The sequence below is a fragment of the Microcebus murinus genome, chromosome 10, assembly GCF_040939455.1.
Source record: "Microcebus murinus isolate Inina chromosome 10, M.murinus_Inina_mat1.0, whole genome shotgun sequence".
Lineage (NCBI taxonomy): Eukaryota > Metazoa > Chordata > Mammalia > Primates > Cheirogaleidae > Microcebus > Microcebus murinus.
In genome coordinates, this window is record NC_134113.1 from 72,979,155 (window position 1) to 73,000,583 (window position 21,429).

The following is a 21,429-nucleotide window of genomic DNA, read 5'->3' on the forward strand; positions in this document are numbered from 1 at the left end:
TATTTGGAAAGTATAACATATAGTCTCAAAAACTTTATTCATACATGCTGTAATAGCCTTTTAATTGGGCTCTTTGTTTCCACTTTTTTTTTCGGTAAGACTAGTCAAGTGCAGTAGAGGGGAAAGTGAGAAGAGGGGAAAGTAGTAGAACAAGGAGTTCAATCTGTAACTGACTATGAACAATCAAGTGAGATAACTCACTACCTTCGGACCAGCCCTTTGTTTCCACTCTTGATCTCCTCCAGTCTAGTCTCCATAGCTCAGTCATAGAAATCAAAATTCTCTGAGGGCTTCTTGCACACACACTTAGGAAAAACTGGTGTCCTGATGACAGCCTATGAGATTCCATATACTCTAGCTGCCAGTGCCCCAGCCTCCTTATGTTCCATTCTCTCCTAAACTGGCTGTGCTCTTGCCACACTCCTTGCCGTTCTCCATTCCTATTAAGCAAATGTGTGCACCTTAGGTCTTTGCAGTTGCTGTTCTCTGCCTAGAACCACCTCACACACAACACTGGTGTGGCCGACTCCTCCTCATCATTCAGGTTCCTGCTCAGATATCGCCTCTTCAAAGAGGCTTTCCTAGAATAGTTTATAACAGCACACTCCATCACTAAGTCCATATCTTATTTTATTATCCTTTGAAGACCTTGTTATTACTTGACATTGTGTGTGGTCCTGATAGAACTAATAGGACAATGGGACCTTACTCTCAATATGTAACAACGTTCCTACAGAAATATTTTTATAGCATTTTCATCTAGGATAGGAGTGGAGACAGAATACGTAAACTCTGGGCTACAGTCTTTCAGAGAGTCCTGTGCCTTAGGTGAGAAGAAGAAAAAAATTATAGACTAAAATGCTATAAGGAACGGACTGTCTTATTCTCTGCATTATTATTTTTAATTTTATTTTTATTATTATTTTTTTTGCTTTAAAATTTTTCTTTTCTTTTTTTTATAAGGAAGTGCATTATTCCTACCTGTTAGCACAGTGCTTGACACCGGGAAGTGCTCAATACGTATTCGATGAAGCTATGAATAACTGTGATAAGGATGATGTGATAGAGACAGTAAAAGCGAGTAACATTTATTAAGTGCTTACTAAGTATCACAACCCCTTTGCATTGATTATTTTGTTTCATCCTCATCATAACTCCAAAAATAGGGACCCCATAAACAGAGGAATTTAGGCTTAGAAAATTTTATAATGTGGCCAATGTCACATGGCTAATAAGTGAAAAAAGCCAGAGTTCAAGCCATTAAGTCCAGCTCTAAATCTCATGGTCTTCACACAAGGATAGGATGAAGACGGGGTGAATGGGCGTCAGGCACAATGTGGGAACAAGTCGGGGGCTGGCTGTACTTCCCGATGCAGGCGGAGAGGTGACAGGGTTGAGGGAGGCAGAGGAGGAGACAGCTGCAAGGTCACAAGGACAATGCTGAGACATGCGTCACCTTCTCTCTTCACTCCCTGTTTCCCAGTCACTGCTGATCTGGACTGCAGAATGGAAACAAGGAATAACGACAGACAGCAAGAAAGTGATAAGTGAGGGAAAAAGATAGGAGTTTAAGTCCAGGCCACAGAAAAGGAAGGAAAAATTTAGTATGGTAAAATGAAATATATATAAAAGTTGGAGGTGGGTCAATATAAATAAATATGACACAATCCACCATTGATACTTCCCAAGCAGTCCTTGGAGATTTGAATCAAACTGTCTTCTTTTTCATGCCCGTATCAGTGTCTGGTCCCCGAATAGAAAGATCCTCAACAGACTATCTGAACCACTTAAGCATGCACAGGACTGTTTTGGATCAGAGCTGGGAATTTTCCATAAGTGACACCAAGGGTATGTGGGGGCGGGGGGGGGGCTGGGGGGAGGGATAAGGCGCAGAAGGAGCTAGTAAAAGCAGTAGCTGAACCGGTGCTTAGAAGATTCCTGCTGCTCTGTGGATGCCAAACCATGGGGGAAGACTCTTGACCTTGCAAGAAGCAATGTTTAGGTTCGTAGGAAAATGTTATTTAGCTGCTGAAATCTTTTAAGTCTTTCCTAGGTTAAAAGGAGTACTTTATTCTGAAAGAGAGAAAGGAAGGAAGAAAAGGAGGGCAGAAGGGGAGGAGGGAAAGAGAGAAAAAGAAGAAAGGAAACCAGTTTTTAAAAAAATCTTGTTGCAGATTTCTCATGTTAATAAAATAGAGTTACTTGAATCACTGCCCAGAGCAAAACTGCGATGCTCAGGTAAGGTCTAACAGCAGTGTAATACGGCTCTCCATGACCACCCTGACCAGGCTCGACTCTAACAGATCTTGGTTCTTCCTGTCAATTTCCCATGGTAACTCAGAGCTTGGCAATCACCCTCTATTTTATAAAGTGCTAGCTAGTTCAGGCTCTAATAACCAGGGTTAAAACCAAAAACCACCTTCAGAGGCACATGGATGTCACTTAACAGTAAATACAAATTTCCCACTCACATCCTTTAGATCCAATGCAATATTAACCTACTCAGACACTACGGGCCAGTTTGTGGTGGTAATAACTCACTGAGAACACAATTATTTTTCATATTGGCAGTAGCACAATTAACAGCCCTTCGCCAGACTTGCCAAAACACATGACACCTTATCTGCACTCAGAACAAACTTGCTTAAAATATAAATAAATTACAGCATATCTCTTCTTACGTCAAACCTTCAAGCTTTCCATCAAAAAATCACTTTCAATTTGTAAAGTTTCAAAGAGTAAAAAAAACTGATAGCAAAAAAACCGTAAACATTTCACATGTAGGGAGGATACCAAAATGGTGAGGATTACAGGACTCTGCCTTTGGAAGACTGACCCATTCAGGGCTTCACAAAGCCACCCTTGAAACCTAGGGTCACAAGCTCTGGCATGCACTAAGATGGGGATCAGAGACCCAGCCCTCCTTGTGTTCTGCAGTCACTGCTGGGCATGGCCCCTAGACTCTGCAAATGGAGGGGGTTTACTCTCTGTTGTTAATTAAATCAACTTACTCTGAGAAGCAAAAAAAAAAAAAAAAAGTTCTAAATGGAATGAAATCATTCCAGTAAAGATCACTGTAATTTAAGACAGCAGAGATATTATTAATCCTAGTTCAGAGCAGCAGATGTTAACATTTAAATATTTATGACCAAAGTTCCAACAAATGATCAGAAATGAAAAATGAAGACAGGTTCTAAGTTACTTTGTTCCAAAACTTGTAAATAGATATAGTCCCATTTTTCAAATGAGGGACACTGCAGTTTTGTGCTTGGTCACAATTTCCAAAAGATTCTCAAAGTATTTCTGAGCCATGATTTCATTACATAAATAACAAAGAATCCTGCAAATAAATAATAAAATCACCTAATGGGAAACCATTCCCAAAATTACACTGCAGTGAATGAAAAAATTTCGCTTCAAGGATGAAAGTGAAGTTTTCTTTCTTTTTTTTTTTTTTTAAGGCTGGTCAAGTGGAGCAGTGGGAGTGGAGAAAGAATAAAGGAATCTGTAACTGGTTGTGATCAATTAGTTGTAAACACCACTGCACTCGGACCAACCTATTCTGTTTAATTACAGATAGACTTTTTGTGACAGATAAAAACAAAACCCTTGTGATAAAATTTTTTTAAATTCTATTTAAGTCTGTGATGAAAATTCTTTTTTCATCAAAAGACTCTAAGAAAAAACAATTGAGTGTCTTAAAAATACAAAAGGAACTGATGCAGGTTTTTTATGTTTTTAAGTCAGAAAGATACACTATTTCACCAACTTTTTTTTGAACATCAGGACTAAAGAATAATTTACATCTAATAAATACAAAACTGAAATTTAGCATGGATTTTGCTATTAGCAATAATAGCTCTTTCCAAAACCGACCATAAGATGGGTTAGGTGGAGAGGGGAAAGAGGGACTGAATGGGTATAGAAGACCCACATTAAGTAAGATGAGTCAGAAAGAAGAGAGGGTTCCAGGGATGAGAAGAGTCCACAGGAGTCACATTCACAACATACAAAGTAAGAAGCAGAGAGAGAGAGAGAGACAACCTCCTGGTCTTTACAACCCACTTAATCCAGTGACCGACAGAACAACACATACATACAGAGGAAATGAGAGTGTGCACATATATACAAAAGCACACAATTTGGTGAAAAAGCTGGTGGCCTACAGTGCTGCAAAAAGGTAACACACAGTAAATGACAATTCATACTAGGGTAAAGTTAAATCATTTATTTTAAAAATTCACTTTTTCTAAAGGCCTACCAAACCTAACAGGAATGAGATACTATTAATTTTATGTTTTTGATTTACAAAATCTACGACGACTCTATCATCTTTTCAAAACCCAGTTTTCTTCTTCCCCCTGTCTTCTCCCAATGCAAATTAACTCTTACCTGCCTCCTTCAAAGCGACTGATGAGGTCTGATACCTTACTGGGCTTTTCTTTTGAGACACAAGAAGCAGAGGCAGGTTTAACTTCCTCCATCCTTGGTTTTTCACTAGGTAAAGCTTTATGCCTGGGGGTTTGGTGTATATTGGACGAAGGTGAATTCTGCAGGTGTAATGGCTTTGGAGGCACTGTAGAAAAAGAATAGAATTCAGTATTTCACTGATATTTTGTTCTCTAACAATAAAAAGTCTAGTGTTCTGGGTACAAAAATCTCCAGCATCATTCCAAACTATTGTAAAGGGAGTATGTAAAACTTTAAACTGAACCATAACCAAAGAACCTTTGTTCATTTTGGACATTTGCTTTGTGTCCTATGGAAATCCCATCTCCAAATTTAAGTGATTCTTTTGGTTTTAGTTCTTTAATATGGCACTATTAAGCATCTAAGAATTTACATAAGTCTACAGTATTCCAAACTCTATTACAGATAACACAGCAGTTATTCATCTCGACATGGAAAAGAAGGTGCTACATTTGAAACTAAATCCTAGAGATACACTGTTTGCAACAAAACAGATTTTCAATATTAGATCGGTAACAGATACACTAGAATCCACAGATACTAAGTTAACATAAAAGCCAACAAAACAACAAACAACAGTAATATAATGTTACATTAATAGAGCATCTTCTCATTTAACAAAAGCAGTTTATCTCATTTGATCTTAGGTAAAATCTTATACTTTACAGTTCTCTGTGGTAGGTACTATTATTTGCCTCTAACGTCTATGGAGGTTTACAGAGGTTAAGTGATGGCCTGGGGGCAACAAGGCTAATCTGATTTTATGGCTGATACCCAGACTCTAGCTCCTTCTATCATCAGCACTGCTCTCCATCATTAATCCAGCAGAAGGCAGTGGAGGGACAGAGACGTTCTATTATTCTTGTCCGCTACATTATATAGTTAGTGCTTTGGCTTTGGATATTCGTTCCCTCCAAACTTCATGTTGAAATTGGGCCCCCAGTGTTGGAGGTGGGCCTTATCGGGAGGTATGTGGGTCATGGGGCAGATCACTCATGAATGGCTTGGTGCCATTCTCTCAGTAGTGAGTTTGTTCTCTAGTTTCCGTGAGGGCTGGTTGTTAAGAGTATGGCACCTGGCCTCACCCTCTTTTGCTTCCTTTCTTGCCATGTGATCTCTGCACACGCCAGCTTTGCAGTGCCTTCCACCACGGGGGGCAGCAGCCTGAGACCCTAGCCAGAAGCCAAAGAGATGCTGGCACCCTGCTTCCTGTACACCAGCCTGTAGAACCATGAGCTGGTTCTACACCAGCCTGTAGAACCATGAGCCAAATAACCCTCTTTCCTTTATGAATCATGCAGACTCAGGTAGGTATTCCTTTACAGAAACACTAAACAGACTAAGACCCTTGGCTTGCAGCAACATACCCATCATCATTTGTTACTTAACGAGTCCTTCACTCAATTACTAGAATGGGAATCGATCATATCATGAAATACTAAAATTTTCTGAATTTCCCCAACAGACTATAGATGAGAAAACATAAGTGCGTAATCAGTAAAGGAATTACTTTACTTTTGAAAACCAATACTCTTCTCTAAGATTAACATGCAAGGTAAAAGATTATAACACGTATGGTTTTTTTTTCCCACAGCTGGTTTTGGCAGATCAAATAGAATCATCTTTTTTTTCTTCTTCTTCTTTAAATCCTTCTCTTACCTTATGGAAGAAGGGTGAGGAATCATGTCTCCTAATTACATGCCCCATTTTCCCCCCTGCTGGTTACCCTGGTTTTCAGTTATCTCATCTCTTTTATAAACTCAGCGAGCTGACAGCTGCCTGATGCTCACTGGCCTAGATTTCATCATTTTGGTGCCAGTTACCAATTTATTACAGGGAAGGGAAAAAAAAATCACAATGAACTACACGTGGGGCAATTAATTCACTGAAATCTCTTTTAATACAAACAAGAAGGAAAGCCCAGGGAAAAACTGGCAAGCTTTTATCATGAAAATGATATTTTCAAATTTTGTTTAGGGGGATGATTAGTGTAGTATCAATTGGGAAGGGAAGGGCTTATATAATAATATTTGTTAATTTTAAGTAAAAAAAATCCTGTGTAGAATAAATAAGTACTGAAGTAATAAAACAGGAAAATCTCCCACCAATAAAAAAAATTTAACATTTGGAATAATTTCAACATTCTTACCTGGAATACTGAAACAAGTGAATATATGCTCTATAACTCTATGTACTAAAATTGTTATGAAATAACTCCTCCAAACCTAGAGTTTATTCACTGAACATTCCTTATTTATTATGTGTCAGATGCTGGAAACACTCAAATGATACTGACCAGCCAGTTTCTCAGAGATGACTCCACTGCCTTTCAAATCTCCCTTGCTGAATTAGGTGCCTTCTCTGTGTTTCTAAAATACTTGCATCCCCAATGCCCACCTATATCAACATCATTAAACTGTCTCCCCACAAGTATGAGATCTCCACGATAATACATTATTTCCTATATGTATTCCACAAATTTGCCAAACACAATGCAAATTACAAATATAGTTGTACAGTAAATTCAAGTATACAGTAAATCAGTAAACATAAACATTTTAAATAAAAGACCACATATGGTACACAGATATGACAAAAATCTCAAGATTATAAATGAATGGCTAAAGCATTAGAGGTATCTTAGAGGAAAATTCTGTTCTTTTATCATTTATAATAAAAATAACATGTATTTTGTCCAAAAGATGTCACTGATGCATGAACATAATTTTTTCAACTCTCAAAGTTAAGCAGCAACCTAGGAACATATAATATAGAATCCAAAGGGAGGGTATCAGGAGGGAGGAGGGGATGGGTATATACAACCACAACAAGTAAGAAGTGCAACATTTGGGGGATGGACACGCTTGAAGCTCTTACTCGAGGGGGGAGTAATCTTAACACTTGTACCCCATAATATGCTAAAATTAAAAAAAATTTTTTTCAAAAAAAAATCCAAAGGGAAATATATTTGGTATACTACGTATTTATAACGCTAAAAATCCAGTTCCTACTGAAAACCCAAGTGTCCTGTTTCAATTTAATACTTTGTACCCAAAGGAAATAGCAGCAGCAGCCTGAGAACTAAGAAATTGATAGCTAACTATTGAAACTAAATTTCTCTTCATGGCCACCCTTCTTAGTTTCTGGAAACCAAGAAACCGTGGTCATCCTTTGTACATCTAACGCTTCATCTTTCTCCTTCTCACCTAGATGGTCTCCAGGGATTTGCACTATGGAGTCCTATCTTTCTTTAACATCTTTCCCTTGTCAACTTCAGTCTCTTTCAGCAATGCATCTAAGGATGAACTTCATGTCCAAATCGACCTCCTAGTTTCTTTTATAGGATGAGAGTCAGCATTTCCAAATGCTCCCTTGACATCTCTCTTCCTGGGCGTCCTATCAGCAACTCCAGCTCATTACGTCTAAAACACAGTTTACTACCACTTCTCCCAGCACACAGGCTGCTCCTCCGCCTATGTTCTCCATTTCCGTTAATGGTAACATCATTCATCTCAGAATCACTCATTCACTAAATGCATATTTAACACTGGATATGGACCAGACAGTGTTCTAGGCACTGCAAACCTGTCCCTTGCTCTCATGGACGTGCAACCCAATGGGGGAGTCCTCTCTCCCTCTATCAATACTCCCGTTTACAAAATCATTTACAGAGCCCAGTTCCCATGCAGTATCTGTCAAAGGCTCCTTCTCCCCCCACCCAGTTACTACTCTGAGTTAAGGCCCTGTCATCTCTCACATATTCCCAGCTCTCATGTTTCAATTCACAACTCTATACAACAAAGAAACAACAAAAATCAAAGACTCATATTATGTATGTATGTACATATGTATTTATAAAATGAATTTTTCACCAGCAACTTGTGATATCAATCTCCTTAACTTTTATTAAAGGTGACAAGTATAAACTCAGATTGTTACCGTATTAAGAATTTGAGAGAGTTCAGCCTTAGATCGAGAAAGCAGCAAGATCAATCAGCAATGTTTGCCCTGTGTACAAAATGGGAGACTATCTGCTATTATTGCTTTAAAATTGCCCTAATAGTTAAAAACTCTCTGATACAATGTGTAACTGATAGCATACGATAGGTGGCAGAATATGTCCCCTCAAACATGCCACTTTGGCATAAGGATTATTTTGATCAAAAGGGACTTGAAAAACAGCAGGTGCAAAGAGTGCTCTGATCATCTCCTTGTTCCTGAAAGCAAAAAAAAGTTCCATATAGAAGATGTAATCACTATACAAGAAGGAAATAACAGTGTTATTACCATTGATTGGGAGTTGATGCTGAGAAAAATGTGTACAAATAAACCTTATTAAGCTAACCCTTATCTTCCTAGTGACTTTTCCCCCATCATGAGGGAAACGAGGATAAGCTCATCTTCTCACATTTTGAAAATTTACTACTCTTTGTCCAATTCCGCATATAAGCATTCAGCTCTACCTGTTTGAGTGTTTACTTTTCTTATACAGGCTCCCATGTACATGTTAAAAAAAAAAATTAACACTTGTTTTTCTCCTGCCATCTATTTTATGTCAGTTTAATTCTCCTATCCAGCTAGAGACCCTAAAAGGATAGAGGAGAAGAGAAATTTTCCTCTCCTATACATGTATAAGATCATGAATTAGAAAGGACCAGTAAATCCTTTACATAGTAATATAATCCAGGTTGTTAAGAATCAATTATAAAACTAAAAAGAAGCTTAAAATCTAGTGCTAAACGGCTGGGCATGGTGGCTCATGCCTGGAATCCTAGCACTCCGGTAGGCAGAGGTGGGAGGATCACTTGAGCTCAGGAGTTTGAGACCAGCCTGAGCAAGAGTGCGACTCCCATCTCTAATAAAAATAGAAAAATTAGCCAGGCGTGGTAGTGCGCGCCTGTATTCCCAGCTACTTTGGAGGCTGAGGCAGGAGGATCGCTTGAGCCCAGGAATTTGAGGTTGCTGTGAGCCAGGCAGATGCTACAGCACTCTAGACCAGGCAACAAAGTGAAAAGGTCTCAAAAATAAAAACAAATAAAACCAAAAACAAACAAACAACAAAACATCTAGGGCTAAAGAAATCATGATTTTATAAAACAGACAAATAGTCAATGTTTTAAAAGGCTGTTTGTTTTTTTTCAAATTAACTCTACAATGGAAAAAAGATTACAAGTTGTAGGCAATATTCTAAGGACACAGTTTATTATTAGTCTCTATTAGTATTAGAGATTATGATAATGGAAAACTCTAAAGCTCCAATTCCTCAGCATCTTCTTTTAATATTTCAATTATTTATTTAGATTTTTTTCTTCAGATAATATACTACATCTAGAAATCAATAACATGACATTTAAAACAAGGAAAAACCATTTCCAGATTTAGGTTTCACACTCTACCAACAGTGTAGCATACAACTACAATCTTTCCCTATTTCAATGATAAACTTTTTATAGCAATAAGATTTTCAGGTAAAAGACACTCTGAATTTAAAGTGTCTACTACAACATTTTTCACTGAATGATAACACCTACATACATTCTGCTAGGATATGAACACTTGCAGAATAATGTTACTAGGAACCTGATTATACACACCTAGATCTAAAGGAAAACAACATGTCTATTGGAAAGCCATCCCAGTAGGTTATTCATTTTATTTTGAAAAAGATTTCTTGGGAACCTTCTTTATACCTGCCTCATCTCTACTCTCCCACCCCCATGCAGCCTAGATTCCAGCCACACTGAATGCACACTGCATTATAAGCTTCCTAGGTTTTGCTCCAGCCCTCTGTCTGGCACACACCTTGAATGTCCCTTGCAATCTCATCAGTCCACTTGGCAAACGCCCATACTTCCTACAAAGCTCACCTCAGTCATCAACTCTTTTTGAAAAGATTTACCTCACTAGTCCACTCCTAAAGTTCCCCTGCCCTCCTACCTGCCTTAAAAATCTTCACATATCCAGGCCCGGCGTGGTGGCTTACGCCTGCAATCCTAGCACTCTGGGAGGCTGAGGCGGGCGGATTGTTCGAGGTCAGGAGTTCAAAACCAGCCCGAGTAAGAGCAAGAGCGAGACTCCTGTCTCTACCATAAATAGAAAGAAATTAATTGGCCAACTAATATATATAGAAAAAATTAGCCGGGCATGGTGGCGCATGCCTGTAGTCCCAGCTCCTCAGGAGGCTGAGGTAGAAGGATTTCTTGAGCCCAGGAGTTTGAGGTTGCTGTGAGCTAGGCTGACGCCACAGCACTCACTCTAGCCTGGGCAAAAAAAGCGAGACTCTGTCTCAAAAAAACAAACAAACAAAAATCTTCACACATCCTTCTCAATTAACATCTGTCACATTGTTTGGTAATAATTTTGAACCATGGTTCCTTGATTGACAGGAAAGGAGTCTTACTAACCTTTATTTTTGGTCTACCTCTTCTAACTATTTGATTGTATGTTAAATAAGGTTCAACTCTTAAGGAAAATCACTATTTCACAAAACTGATTCATCATTTAATCTTATTTCTCCAACTAAAGACTTAAAAAATATGTGCTTTAGCCTACTTTGATGGTAAGTGTTTAGAAAAGGATTTAAAAGCATGCTACATAGAACCACCCTATCTGTGAAAGCACTTTGTAATTGCACAAGATTAACACATGTAAGATTTATAGGCAGGGCGCAGTGGCTCACGCCTGTAATTCTAGCACTCTGGGAGGCCAAGGTGGGCAGATCGTTTGAGCTCAGGAGTTCGAGACCAGCCTGAGTGAGAGCGAGACCCCCATCTCTACTAAAAAATAAAAAAAAAATTAGCTGGACAACTAAATATATATATATATATAATTAGCCAGGCATGGCGGTGCATGCCTTTAGTCCCATCTACTCAGGAGGCTGAGGCAGTAGGACTGCTTGAGCCCAGGAGTTTGAGGTTGCTGTGAGCTAGGCTGACACCATGGCACTCTAGTCCGAGCAACAGAGTGAGACTCTGTAAATAAATAAATAAACATAAATATAAATAAAATATAAAATATAAAATAAAATAAAAATAGCCATGTAACATCTCTGTGGAATTTCAAGGTAGGTTACAAGGATTCAAGACACAATAAAGCCCTAACCTGCCCTTCTCCCCTTCAGCCTGCCTTGTCGCTTCTAACCTGCCCTGTGATAAAATGGAGCTTACGAACCCAGAAGATTTTTGTATTATATGTAAGAAAGGAATAAATAGAATAAAGAACTCTTATACATTATTAACTAAAATACCCAGCAACCCAAAGGGTGTAAATAGGAATAAGTGTTCACCTTCACTAATCATCAGGGAAATACAAATTAAATCTATAATATGATACCACTTTGGCCACATCAGACAGACCAAAAATTTTAAATCTGACAACACCAAGTGAAAGTGAGATATGAAACAATGTGGGCCGGGCGCGGTGGCTCACGCCTGTAATCCTAGCTCTCTGGGAGGCCGAGGCGGGCGGATCGATCGAGGTCGGGAGTTCGAAACCAGCCTGAGCAAGAGCGAGACCCCGTCTCTACTATAAATAGAAAGAAACTAATTGGCCAACTAATATATATAGAAAAAATTAGCCGGACATGGTGGCGCATGCCTGTAGTCCCAGCTACTTGGGAGGCTGAGGCAGGAGGATTGCTTGAGCCCAGGAGTTTGAGGTTGCTGTGAGCTAGGCTGACGCCACGGCACTCACTCTAGACTAGGCAACAAAGCAAGACTCTGTCTCAAAAAAAAAAAAAAAAAAAAAAAAAAAAAAATTAAAAAAAAAAAAAATTCTCCACTGCAAACAGATTAAAATATAAAAAAAAAAAAAAAAAAAAAAAAAGAGAAACAATGTGAACAACTCATACATTTTTGGTGAAAATATAAATTGATAAAACCACTAAGAATTTAGTGGTTTTTCAAAATACATACCTTAGAGAACAATTTTTATACATTTACATAGGGTTCTGTTTTCACTTCTTCATTAATTCAACTATTATTTACTGAAAACCTATTAAGTTATAGGTACTTCAGCATATCAGTGAGCAAAAGGAAAAACAATAAACAACAACAACAAAAATAATAAGTAAATCACATACCAGAGGGGGTAAGTGCTAGAAGAAAAGGGGAGGGGCTAAAATAACAAGGTAAGTAGCAGCCAGACATTGGGGGTGGAGGGCAGGTTTCGGTATTAAACAGGGTGTTCACAGTGGGCCTCATTGGGAACTTGGGGTTTGATCAAGACTCAGAGAAGTTGAGGGAATTATTCAGGGAAAGTAGTCCACCAGGTAGAGTGAAAGCCAGGGAGGGCTACAGTCTGGAGACCAATGTGACCAGCGCAGAATGAGCAAGTGGGCAAAAAAGTAGGGTATTGAGGTCAGAGGGTAGAAGGGGCAGCCTTGCAAAAACAACAGAAAAATACTTAATCCTGCAATTTACTAGCAATGGTTAAAGATCAATACTGTGAATTCTGCTTTGCACAACTTCTGAAAAGAGCTGAACAGATGGAAAAGTAAAGTAAATCTTTCTCTTTAAAACTGTTTTTTGAGTATCTGCTTTTACAGAGTTCCTGAGTAAACAGCAGGAGAAGAAGCTGCACCCCCAACCATATCTCCAGGGCAGGGTCACATCTCCTGTGATAATGTCTTCTCCAAGGAAAGGTGGGGGAAACCAACTCTTAGACTTTGACATCCTGCTTTTATTATCAATGGACAATCATCACTTTTTTTCTCTCTTCGCCCTCCTTAACATCAGCAAGCCATTTGGCCTCAGTGCTGGCACCTTCCTCCTCTCCCCACCCCAGCCCACCTTCCCTTCTCTCTTTCACTCTCTCCTCTAAAAAGATAAAATAAACTTTCTCGTTTGTTTGTTTTGTTTTGTTTTTTTACTTTTGTATAACCTAATCTCTGTGTGAGAAATTCTTCTCTCCCCACGCTGTGAGCACCTACTAAGCTTTCCGTCCTATCAGCGGGGCCTGATAGTAGCGTCTGTGGACCGCTGTAGGGACTTTGACTTTGTGCAAAATGAGAAGCCACTGCAGAGTTCTGAGCAGGGATGTGACATGATATGACTTGACTTCCGACTTAACTTCACTCTGTCTGAGTTGAGAATGTACAGGGCGCAGGGTGGGAGCAGGGTAGGAGCAGGGAGAACAATCAAGAGGTTAACCATGGAAATCCAGAAAAGAGATAATGATGCTTAGAAGGAGGTTGGATTCTAGGTGTAATTTAAAACTAGATTTCCTGATCAATTAAATGTGAGGTATGAAAGAAGAAGAGGGGAGTCCAGGATGACTGAGACCTTTGGCCCGGACCACAGGAAGGATGGAATGGTCATCAGCTGACATAGCGGGAAAGATCGATGTTTGGAGGGAGAGAAGATCAGTAGCTCGGTTTTGCAGATGCTAAGTTTGAGATATCTATGTAACTATAAATAAGATGGGCCTGGCTGGGTGTGGTGTCTCACACCTGTAATCCCAGGAATTTGGAAGGCTGAGGAGGGAGGATCTTGAGGCCAGAAGATCAAGACCAGATGTGACAACTTAGCAAGACCCCATCTCTAAAAAAAATTTTTAAAAATTAGCCAGGACATGGTGGCATGGGCACACACCTGTAGTCTCAATTACCTGGAGGACTGCTTAAGCCCAGGAGTTTGAGGTTACAGTAAGCTATGATCATACCACTGCTCCCCAGCCTGGGCAACAGAGCAAAATACTACCTCTAAAAAATAAAAAAAATTAAATAAAATAGGCTTTAGTACAGCCAAAGGTACCAACAGAAAAAAACAATTTAATTGTTTAAAAATTTGTGAGTATAAAAAGTGATTATTGAAAATGAAAAGAGAAATGAAATTGCCAGTTTAATTTTGGCGATTATCACTAGACTTCAATTACTCTTATTTTAATAAATATGCAAAGGGCTGGCAAAATACAAATGCATTATAAACTTATACTTTTAAAAGAATGGATCATTACACATAAACTGCTTTACTTTAGAAGCAAATGAATAGGCTTAAATGCTCTATATTTACATAAATTATTCAAACAATGGTGTGGCTTTTTCAGTTCATAAAACTTTTTACAACATATTTAATGATGGAGACATTATGTTACAACGTGCACTTTGCCAAAGTAATCATGAGCTATGGAGAATGTTGTAGATCAAAGCTCTTAAGAGAAAGACAACGATTAGCTTTAATTGCTAAAGAAGCTATTTTGAGTTATGTGTAGCATGGCAGGAAACAGGCCAGTATTAAAAGTGGTGAGCAAGAAGAAAGACTTATGTTTGAGGCTGCTCAGTAATTTGTTTGACTGGTAGGATTGGTATGAAGTGAATAAACCATTGTTTTCGAAGGCCTTAGGGTATTTTCTGAAGCTGAGGCAAAACAAGCTCTGATTATTGAACAAATCCGTTTCAAAATCTACATACTCCACTTTAGATCCAAATGCAAGTTTTTTCTAATCTCTAATCTAAAATTTAGCTCTTTTGCCTTTTTAAAACCTACAGATAATTCTTCAAAAATATTTATATCTTGGTAATTAATAAACACAAACATAAACCCTCTGTTGTTCCAGACACATTACTACATATCACCATTAATAAAGGTATGCAGTACACTCTCCTTTCAGAATTCCCCAAATAAATGATAGCTATCTATGGTCACATTAGCCAAACACATGAGAACAACCCAAGATTTAATTATGTGCTGTTTAAAGGATCTAGATCTGAGCACTACTGATGTTATGGTTTGTATTAATTCTTTGTTTTGGGGGGCTGTCCTGTCCAGCATTGTAGGATGCTGACCATATCCATATCCTCTACTCCCTAGATGCTATCTATCAGCAACTCCCATGAGCAACATCAAGCCAAAATGTCTCCAGATACAACCAATGCCCCATGGAAGGCAGGGGGAGAGGGCGGGTATGTGCATTGGCAAAACTGTCTCCAGTTGAGAACTACTAATCTAAGATACGTATCTTCAATTAAAATTAAAATTACATTATGGATATGACTCTTCAGCAACCTCACCATTCACAACTTGCAAGGGATTTGCAATCAGGTGGGAATAAAGGTGTCCAGTGTGATAATCCCTTGCTCCATGTAGGATGTCCTCATTAGCACCTCATTCTCTTCTCTGCTCCAGGCACCCAAATGTTCTTAAGAGTTTGGAGAAACTGAGAGTAGCTTCTCTCCCCTGAAGGTAAGCAACACTTACGATTGATCAATAAGCCGATCAACAGTACCCAATCTGTTCGGCAGTTCATCTGACAATACTAAGATGTAGCCTCATTTCGGGGATGTTGCTCTCTGCATGGTACACATTCAAAGTTTTAAACAAAGAGTAGTAGAAACATTGCTACACCGCTGTATGGGGAATTATGGGATGAGGTCATTGAAGCACGGGCGACTGGCCCATCAGGCAATAGAGGGCAACCAACCCGCCAATTATTTCAAAAGGCAATAGTGGGCAACCAATCATTTTAAAGGTCAACTCATGATCCATGCGTAGTCAGCTTGTGCGCAGCTTGTGCACCATGGGGATAAAAGGCATGCCGTTGTTCCGGTCGGGGTCCTTGCCTGTGAGAGTGGCCACTGCGTTGGTGCTCTGGGGCTTGGACCCTGGCTAGCCAGAAAATAAACCTCCTCTTGTGTGATTGCAAAAAAAAAAAAAAAAAAAGAGTAGTAGAAACAAAGTGGAAGAAATGTGGCAGTGTAGCAAGTTTATTGATGACCTGCTATGTATTATGTGAGGGGATACAGTATAAGGCAACAAAAAACTGAGTCAGATGAGTAAAATATATATTGGGAGGTCAGACTGTAATGAATGAGAAACAGTAAAGTTGGGATGGGGTGCAATGGTCTGAATGTTTGTATCCTCTGGTGACACACTTACCCCCAGGGTGACAGTGGAGATGGAACTTTTGGGAGGTAATTAGGTCATGGGGCTGAATGAGCCCTTATGAATGGGATTAGTGCTCTTTGAAAGAGGCCCCAGAGAAAACTCTCACGCCTTTCAGTGCCTGAGGTTATAGTGAAAAGATACAGACCAGAAGGCAGGCCCTTTCCACACACAGAATCTGCCCGTACCTTCATCTTGGACTTCCAGCCTCCAGAAATGTCAGAAACAAACTCCTGTTGTTTGTAAGCTATCCAGTTTACTGTATTTTGTCATAGCAACCTGAATGAACTAAGACATAGGGCAATATAAAATATCAGGGATTAAGCGGAGGTTAAAATGGGTGCCAGGGAAGGGCCAAAAAAACCAATGAAAATATTATGAAAAAGAAGCATAAAGTACTGGGTAATTGATTTAATATTTGGAAATATTTCCATCAGCTAGAAAACTGTATATAATTAATTCATATTTAAGATAGGAAGTAAATATATTTAAACAGCGATATTATTGCAGAACTGCAAAAACAAGGTCAAGTACTGTCTCCCTAAAGAATGAGATTATTTTGGCACACAGCAGCTCAGAAAGGACACTGCTGAGATTTATCTCAATTTAGTGACTGAAAAACAATGAAGTAATGCAACGCATCTTCCAAAAAAAAGCTTTATAAGTAATGAAATTCCTCTTCTGCAATTACATGAAGTAGACTTCTATTCATCTTTTATATTTTTACCTCATATTTGATCTTTGTCAACTCAGGTCTAATAAGCAAGGTGGAATTTTGTATTTTGGAAATAAAATGAGTTAAATAATGGTCCGAAAAATTTCTCTGTTGATATTCACATCAATGTTATAAAGGAACAGTATGGTCAAAAAAAAAAAAAAGTTGTTTTAAAATTCTTTCAGAAATTCTTAAAACACACAACTTTAAAGAATAACACCAGTTCTCTTATAATGCATTCTTCATAACACTTTTTTTCTTAGCAAGAACAGGAAATGGACCAAACTATACACAAAATAAACAAAATAGAAATTGATTTTTCCAAAGTGTAGTAATTCTAAAAATGCCCAGTATTGTTTCTTCGCTGAATGTCCAGCATTCATTGTATATGAAAATCTAACAGGAAGAAAGTATACATTACACCATAGGGTAGCTTAGCTTTTGTGTTACATTTCAAAAGGCCTTGTTCTATCACCAAAATGATAATTTTGTGCTTCACAAAGTTAATATCCAGTTCACTGGAAATTTCTTTGTAAAAGGAAAACGGTCACTAAATAAACATTCAAAGCCTTTTAGTGTTGTTATTTTTTTCTTTCCCCTTCTTGGCCACTGAATCCTGAGGGAGGGATTGCTTGCTTTCCATTTCTATGGATGACCTTACTGAAAGACATTTTTAAGGCCCAGTTCCTTAACATTATCAAAGAACGTTCTCGTTAAGTATGTTAAATGCTGTTTTAGAATTATCTGTTTCACGGATCCTCAGACATTTAGCAAGTCATTTCCTCCTGATGGTAGTCCCAAACACATTTATTACCCAGACAGTAAGTCAGGCCCTGTGCTAGGCCAGCACAATGCATGAATGTGCAAACAATTTCAGCAACGTGTAAAGACCCATAATAGAGAAATGTGTAAGTTGTTTCAGGAGCAGAGCAAATAACCTCTGCCTGAGAAGGTTGACAGACTGACTCTTTTCTAAAAAGTGATAGATGCAAGTCCACCTTTTATAGTTTAAAACCCTTTCTCTGTGTTCAGCATTTTTCTATATCACCTTCATCGGTCAACAAAGCACCTGCCCCGATTACAACCCCCCAATAAGCAAACCTTGTGGCTTTGAACTTGCAGTCGCTGGCGCTTTCCCATTTATTCCCTGAGCCTCTTCGTCAGACACATTCTGATCAACCAGCGTGGGTGTGCTGCTTGTGGGACAAAGTGGAACGATAGTGACCTCTGGACAGGTACTGCTGCCTGTGAGAGTTCAAAAAGAAAGGGCAGGTGAGAACGGAGGCAGAGCACAACTCTGTTTTGTGAGTTAAATTTCTCCTGACCCCATAAAACAGAAACAGTCACGGTTACAAGACTAAGCATAGAAATACATTTCCCATATGGGCTGGCCTCGCCAAAGGGTTTTCCTGGGAAAGAGCTCATTCCATGAGCCTTAGGAACCTTACAAGGCATGCTAAAACAGGAGACTGCCACATACCCTGCTCCCTTCCTAGCAGGGCCGCTGAAAGGGCAGAAGGCAGCTGCTGCAATGTAGGCGAAGGAGAGGACGGGAGGCCCCCGCACTAATCTGTTAAAAGCATTCCTTTCCAGTGTCCAGTCAGTCGCCAGTCATCCAGCAACTCAAAAGAACAAAGCAGGAAAGCACCAACGAGACAGCTGACCTAAAGACTCTACAAGAATGGCTCTGTTAGGAAAGTACAAACACACACGGGCACCTGCATGTGCACACGCACAACTTCTCACCCACTAGCTTACTCAGCCTACACATCGACATCCATGACGTAAACTAGCGGTTAACCCCAGTTTTCCAAAGAAAGAATCGTAAGCCTGGACAGATGACACAGTCACGTTTGTTTAGAACTCGAAACCCCAAAATATTCTCTAAAACAACACTGGAACACATCATAAGACATAGATGATGGGAAAAGATTAAATTTTTTGTTCAATTTCGGATGTAAGAAGTTACATGTTGAATTTCAGAGACTTTTTAGAGTCCTAAGTCAGAGGCTTTTTAGAGTCCTAAGTCAGTATTTTCTCTTTCTGATGCATATTAAATCTCCTTCTCTTTTGGTTGACCTGGTGATATTGACCACACTGGATTCTGCTTAAGAGAAAATAAAATTTCGACCAGGAAGTTCACTGTAACTGAATCAAAGTATGCGCTTTAAGGAACTATCATTTGGTTAACAAAGATTTTCATTTTTATAGACTCCAAATATTAAAGGGAGAACTATTAAGAGATCTTTTTAGAAAGGCTTTATTATTCAAATGGCTTAATAACATTCAAGCCACCTGCTAGGGTCTAGTGAAGGATAGCTTTGGGGCAGAAGACTAAAGCATCATAACTCAACTGCAAACCAAAGGAATAAACTGTAACATAATCATAAAATGAAGTCAAGAACGCAGATTTAGCATTGATTTACAAGAGAAAGCAATAACAAAATAAAAAGAGGGCAGGTTAATGGGTTAAATGAGAAAACAAATTAAGTTGAGCCTTTAAAAAATAGATCACCACTACTACATATTAAATTATGAAACAAGTTTAATAATTAGGTTATTTAGAGACAAAGCATGTCTTATGTAAATATTAACTTGAAAACTATTTAGAAACTTAACTTCTAGATAGCAAACTTTCAGGGTATGGTGGGTTTTACAAGTGTCATATTTATGGAAAATGTCTTTCATGAATGTGCCCAAATACCTGCAATAAAAGATCAACCATGTATCTAATTACTTATAAATCCATCAAAGTCATGATTACAGATCTTTTGCCAGTGGAAACTTCATTTCAGATCATTGTTTAAAACAAGTCTCCAAACTTCAGCCACTATCACAAAAGCATGAAAACATTGTGAAGGACACAAAGAATATTTACATTTTTAAAGGGTTGTTTAAAAACACAAAAAAAGCAATACAAATATACAACAGAGATCATTTGTGGCCTTGCGGCCACAAATATTTACTATTTGGTCATTTTACAGGAAAAGTCCTGCTGACCACTGGTACAGGTCAAACATATCATGGCATAAGAAGTTTGTCTAAAAGAAGCACTATTCCATTAAACACTTCATCTGCTAACATCTCGGATACTAGCAATAAAAAGTAAATCTTTTTGCTTGTTTATGACTGACTCAGCCAACTCATACTAGGAAACAGTCCTTATTTGGGTGTTAGTTGCATAACGGAATTGAAACCAAAATTCTAATCAGACAGTTCACCAATTCAAGAAATTTTACATCACCTACAGTGGCTGTTAGATTCCAAATTATCAAGAACCAATAGGAGTGACTGACAATTATAAACACTTATCTCAGGCACAGATGTAACTAATTACAGTATGTTAGCTTGGGGCGGGGTAGGTGATCCATTTAAATACTTTCACCTCGAGGACTGGTAATCTTTTTAGCCACTGGCATTACCCATTTTGCTGTTTTTGGGTTACTCACTTATGCTTGCTGGGTCATATACTCTGCAGGAAATACCTAGACATCCACTAACCACAGACATTCTCTCTCAACCATCCCCATCTTTGGCTGCGTAAGGCTCCCTTTTCCAACTGGAGAAGTTGCTAATATGGCTTAACTTTATCTGTCCTTTTTGCATTTCAGTAGTCATGCATTATGTCTTGACAGGTTAGGGTAACTTTGGACTACTATTAATATTTACAGAATTGTTTTGGGCTGTTATATTTTACCAAAACATCATTGAATGGCTCTTTCACACTGTAAGGTTGTACTCTCTCTTTGGCCATCCATTCCAAAAGAAAGTCCACTCAGTTCTCTGATTCTTCAGGCCTGACCTCTTGTCACCAGTGTCTATGACCTCAGTTTACATCTTTATGGTCTTCCTTATGGCTCTGGTTATAGCACCTCATTTGTCCACACATTTATCCAACTGCACCAAGTCTCTAGCCCAGAAGATCCAGATGGACTCCACCCCCTGGGACAAGAGGATATCTTATATTTAAGAAGGCAGAAGTAGTTTTCTAGAAAGATGATCTTTTTGGGTATAAATGGGCCAGAAGGATAAACATACTTTAAGTAAACCAAAACAAAAGCCACTCTACTTTGAAATAATGTTAGATTTAGAGAGGAGTTGTATCCAAATTCCCCTAATGTTGGCCATCTCATATAACCATGGTATATTTATCAAAACATTGGTACAATACTAGACTTTATTCAGATGTCACGAATTTTTCCACAAACATCCTTTTTCGGTTCAATCCAGGCTATCAAGTTGCATTTAGTTATCACTGTCTCCTTAGTTACTTCAATCTGTGAGAGTTACTTTTTGACTTTACTTGGCTTATATGACTTTGGAATTGTGTGTGTGTGTGTGTGTGTGTGTGTGTGTGTGTGTGTG

General features: G+C 38.7%; 1 protein-coding gene across 4 annotated transcripts in view; it reads right to left on the minus strand.

Annotated features, from left to right (window-relative positions):
* The window catches only part of FGD4 (FYVE, RhoGEF and PH domain containing 4), a 224,276-nt gene that overhangs the window by 52,065 nt on the left and 150,782 nt on the right, over nucleotides 1-21,429 (minus strand). For all 4 annotated transcript variants that reach the window (XM_076007489.1, XM_076007492.1, XM_076007493.1 and 1 more), the window contains exons 2-3: nucleotides 18,166-18,309; nucleotides 4,393-4,576 (exon numbers count right to left, since the gene is read on the minus strand). In XM_076007489.1, coding sequence (XP_075863604.1) covers nucleotides 4,393-4,576; nucleotides 18,166-18,309 — 328 coding nt within the window. The remainder of the gene's footprint in view (nucleotides 1-4,392; nucleotides 4,577-18,165; nucleotides 18,310-21,429) is intronic.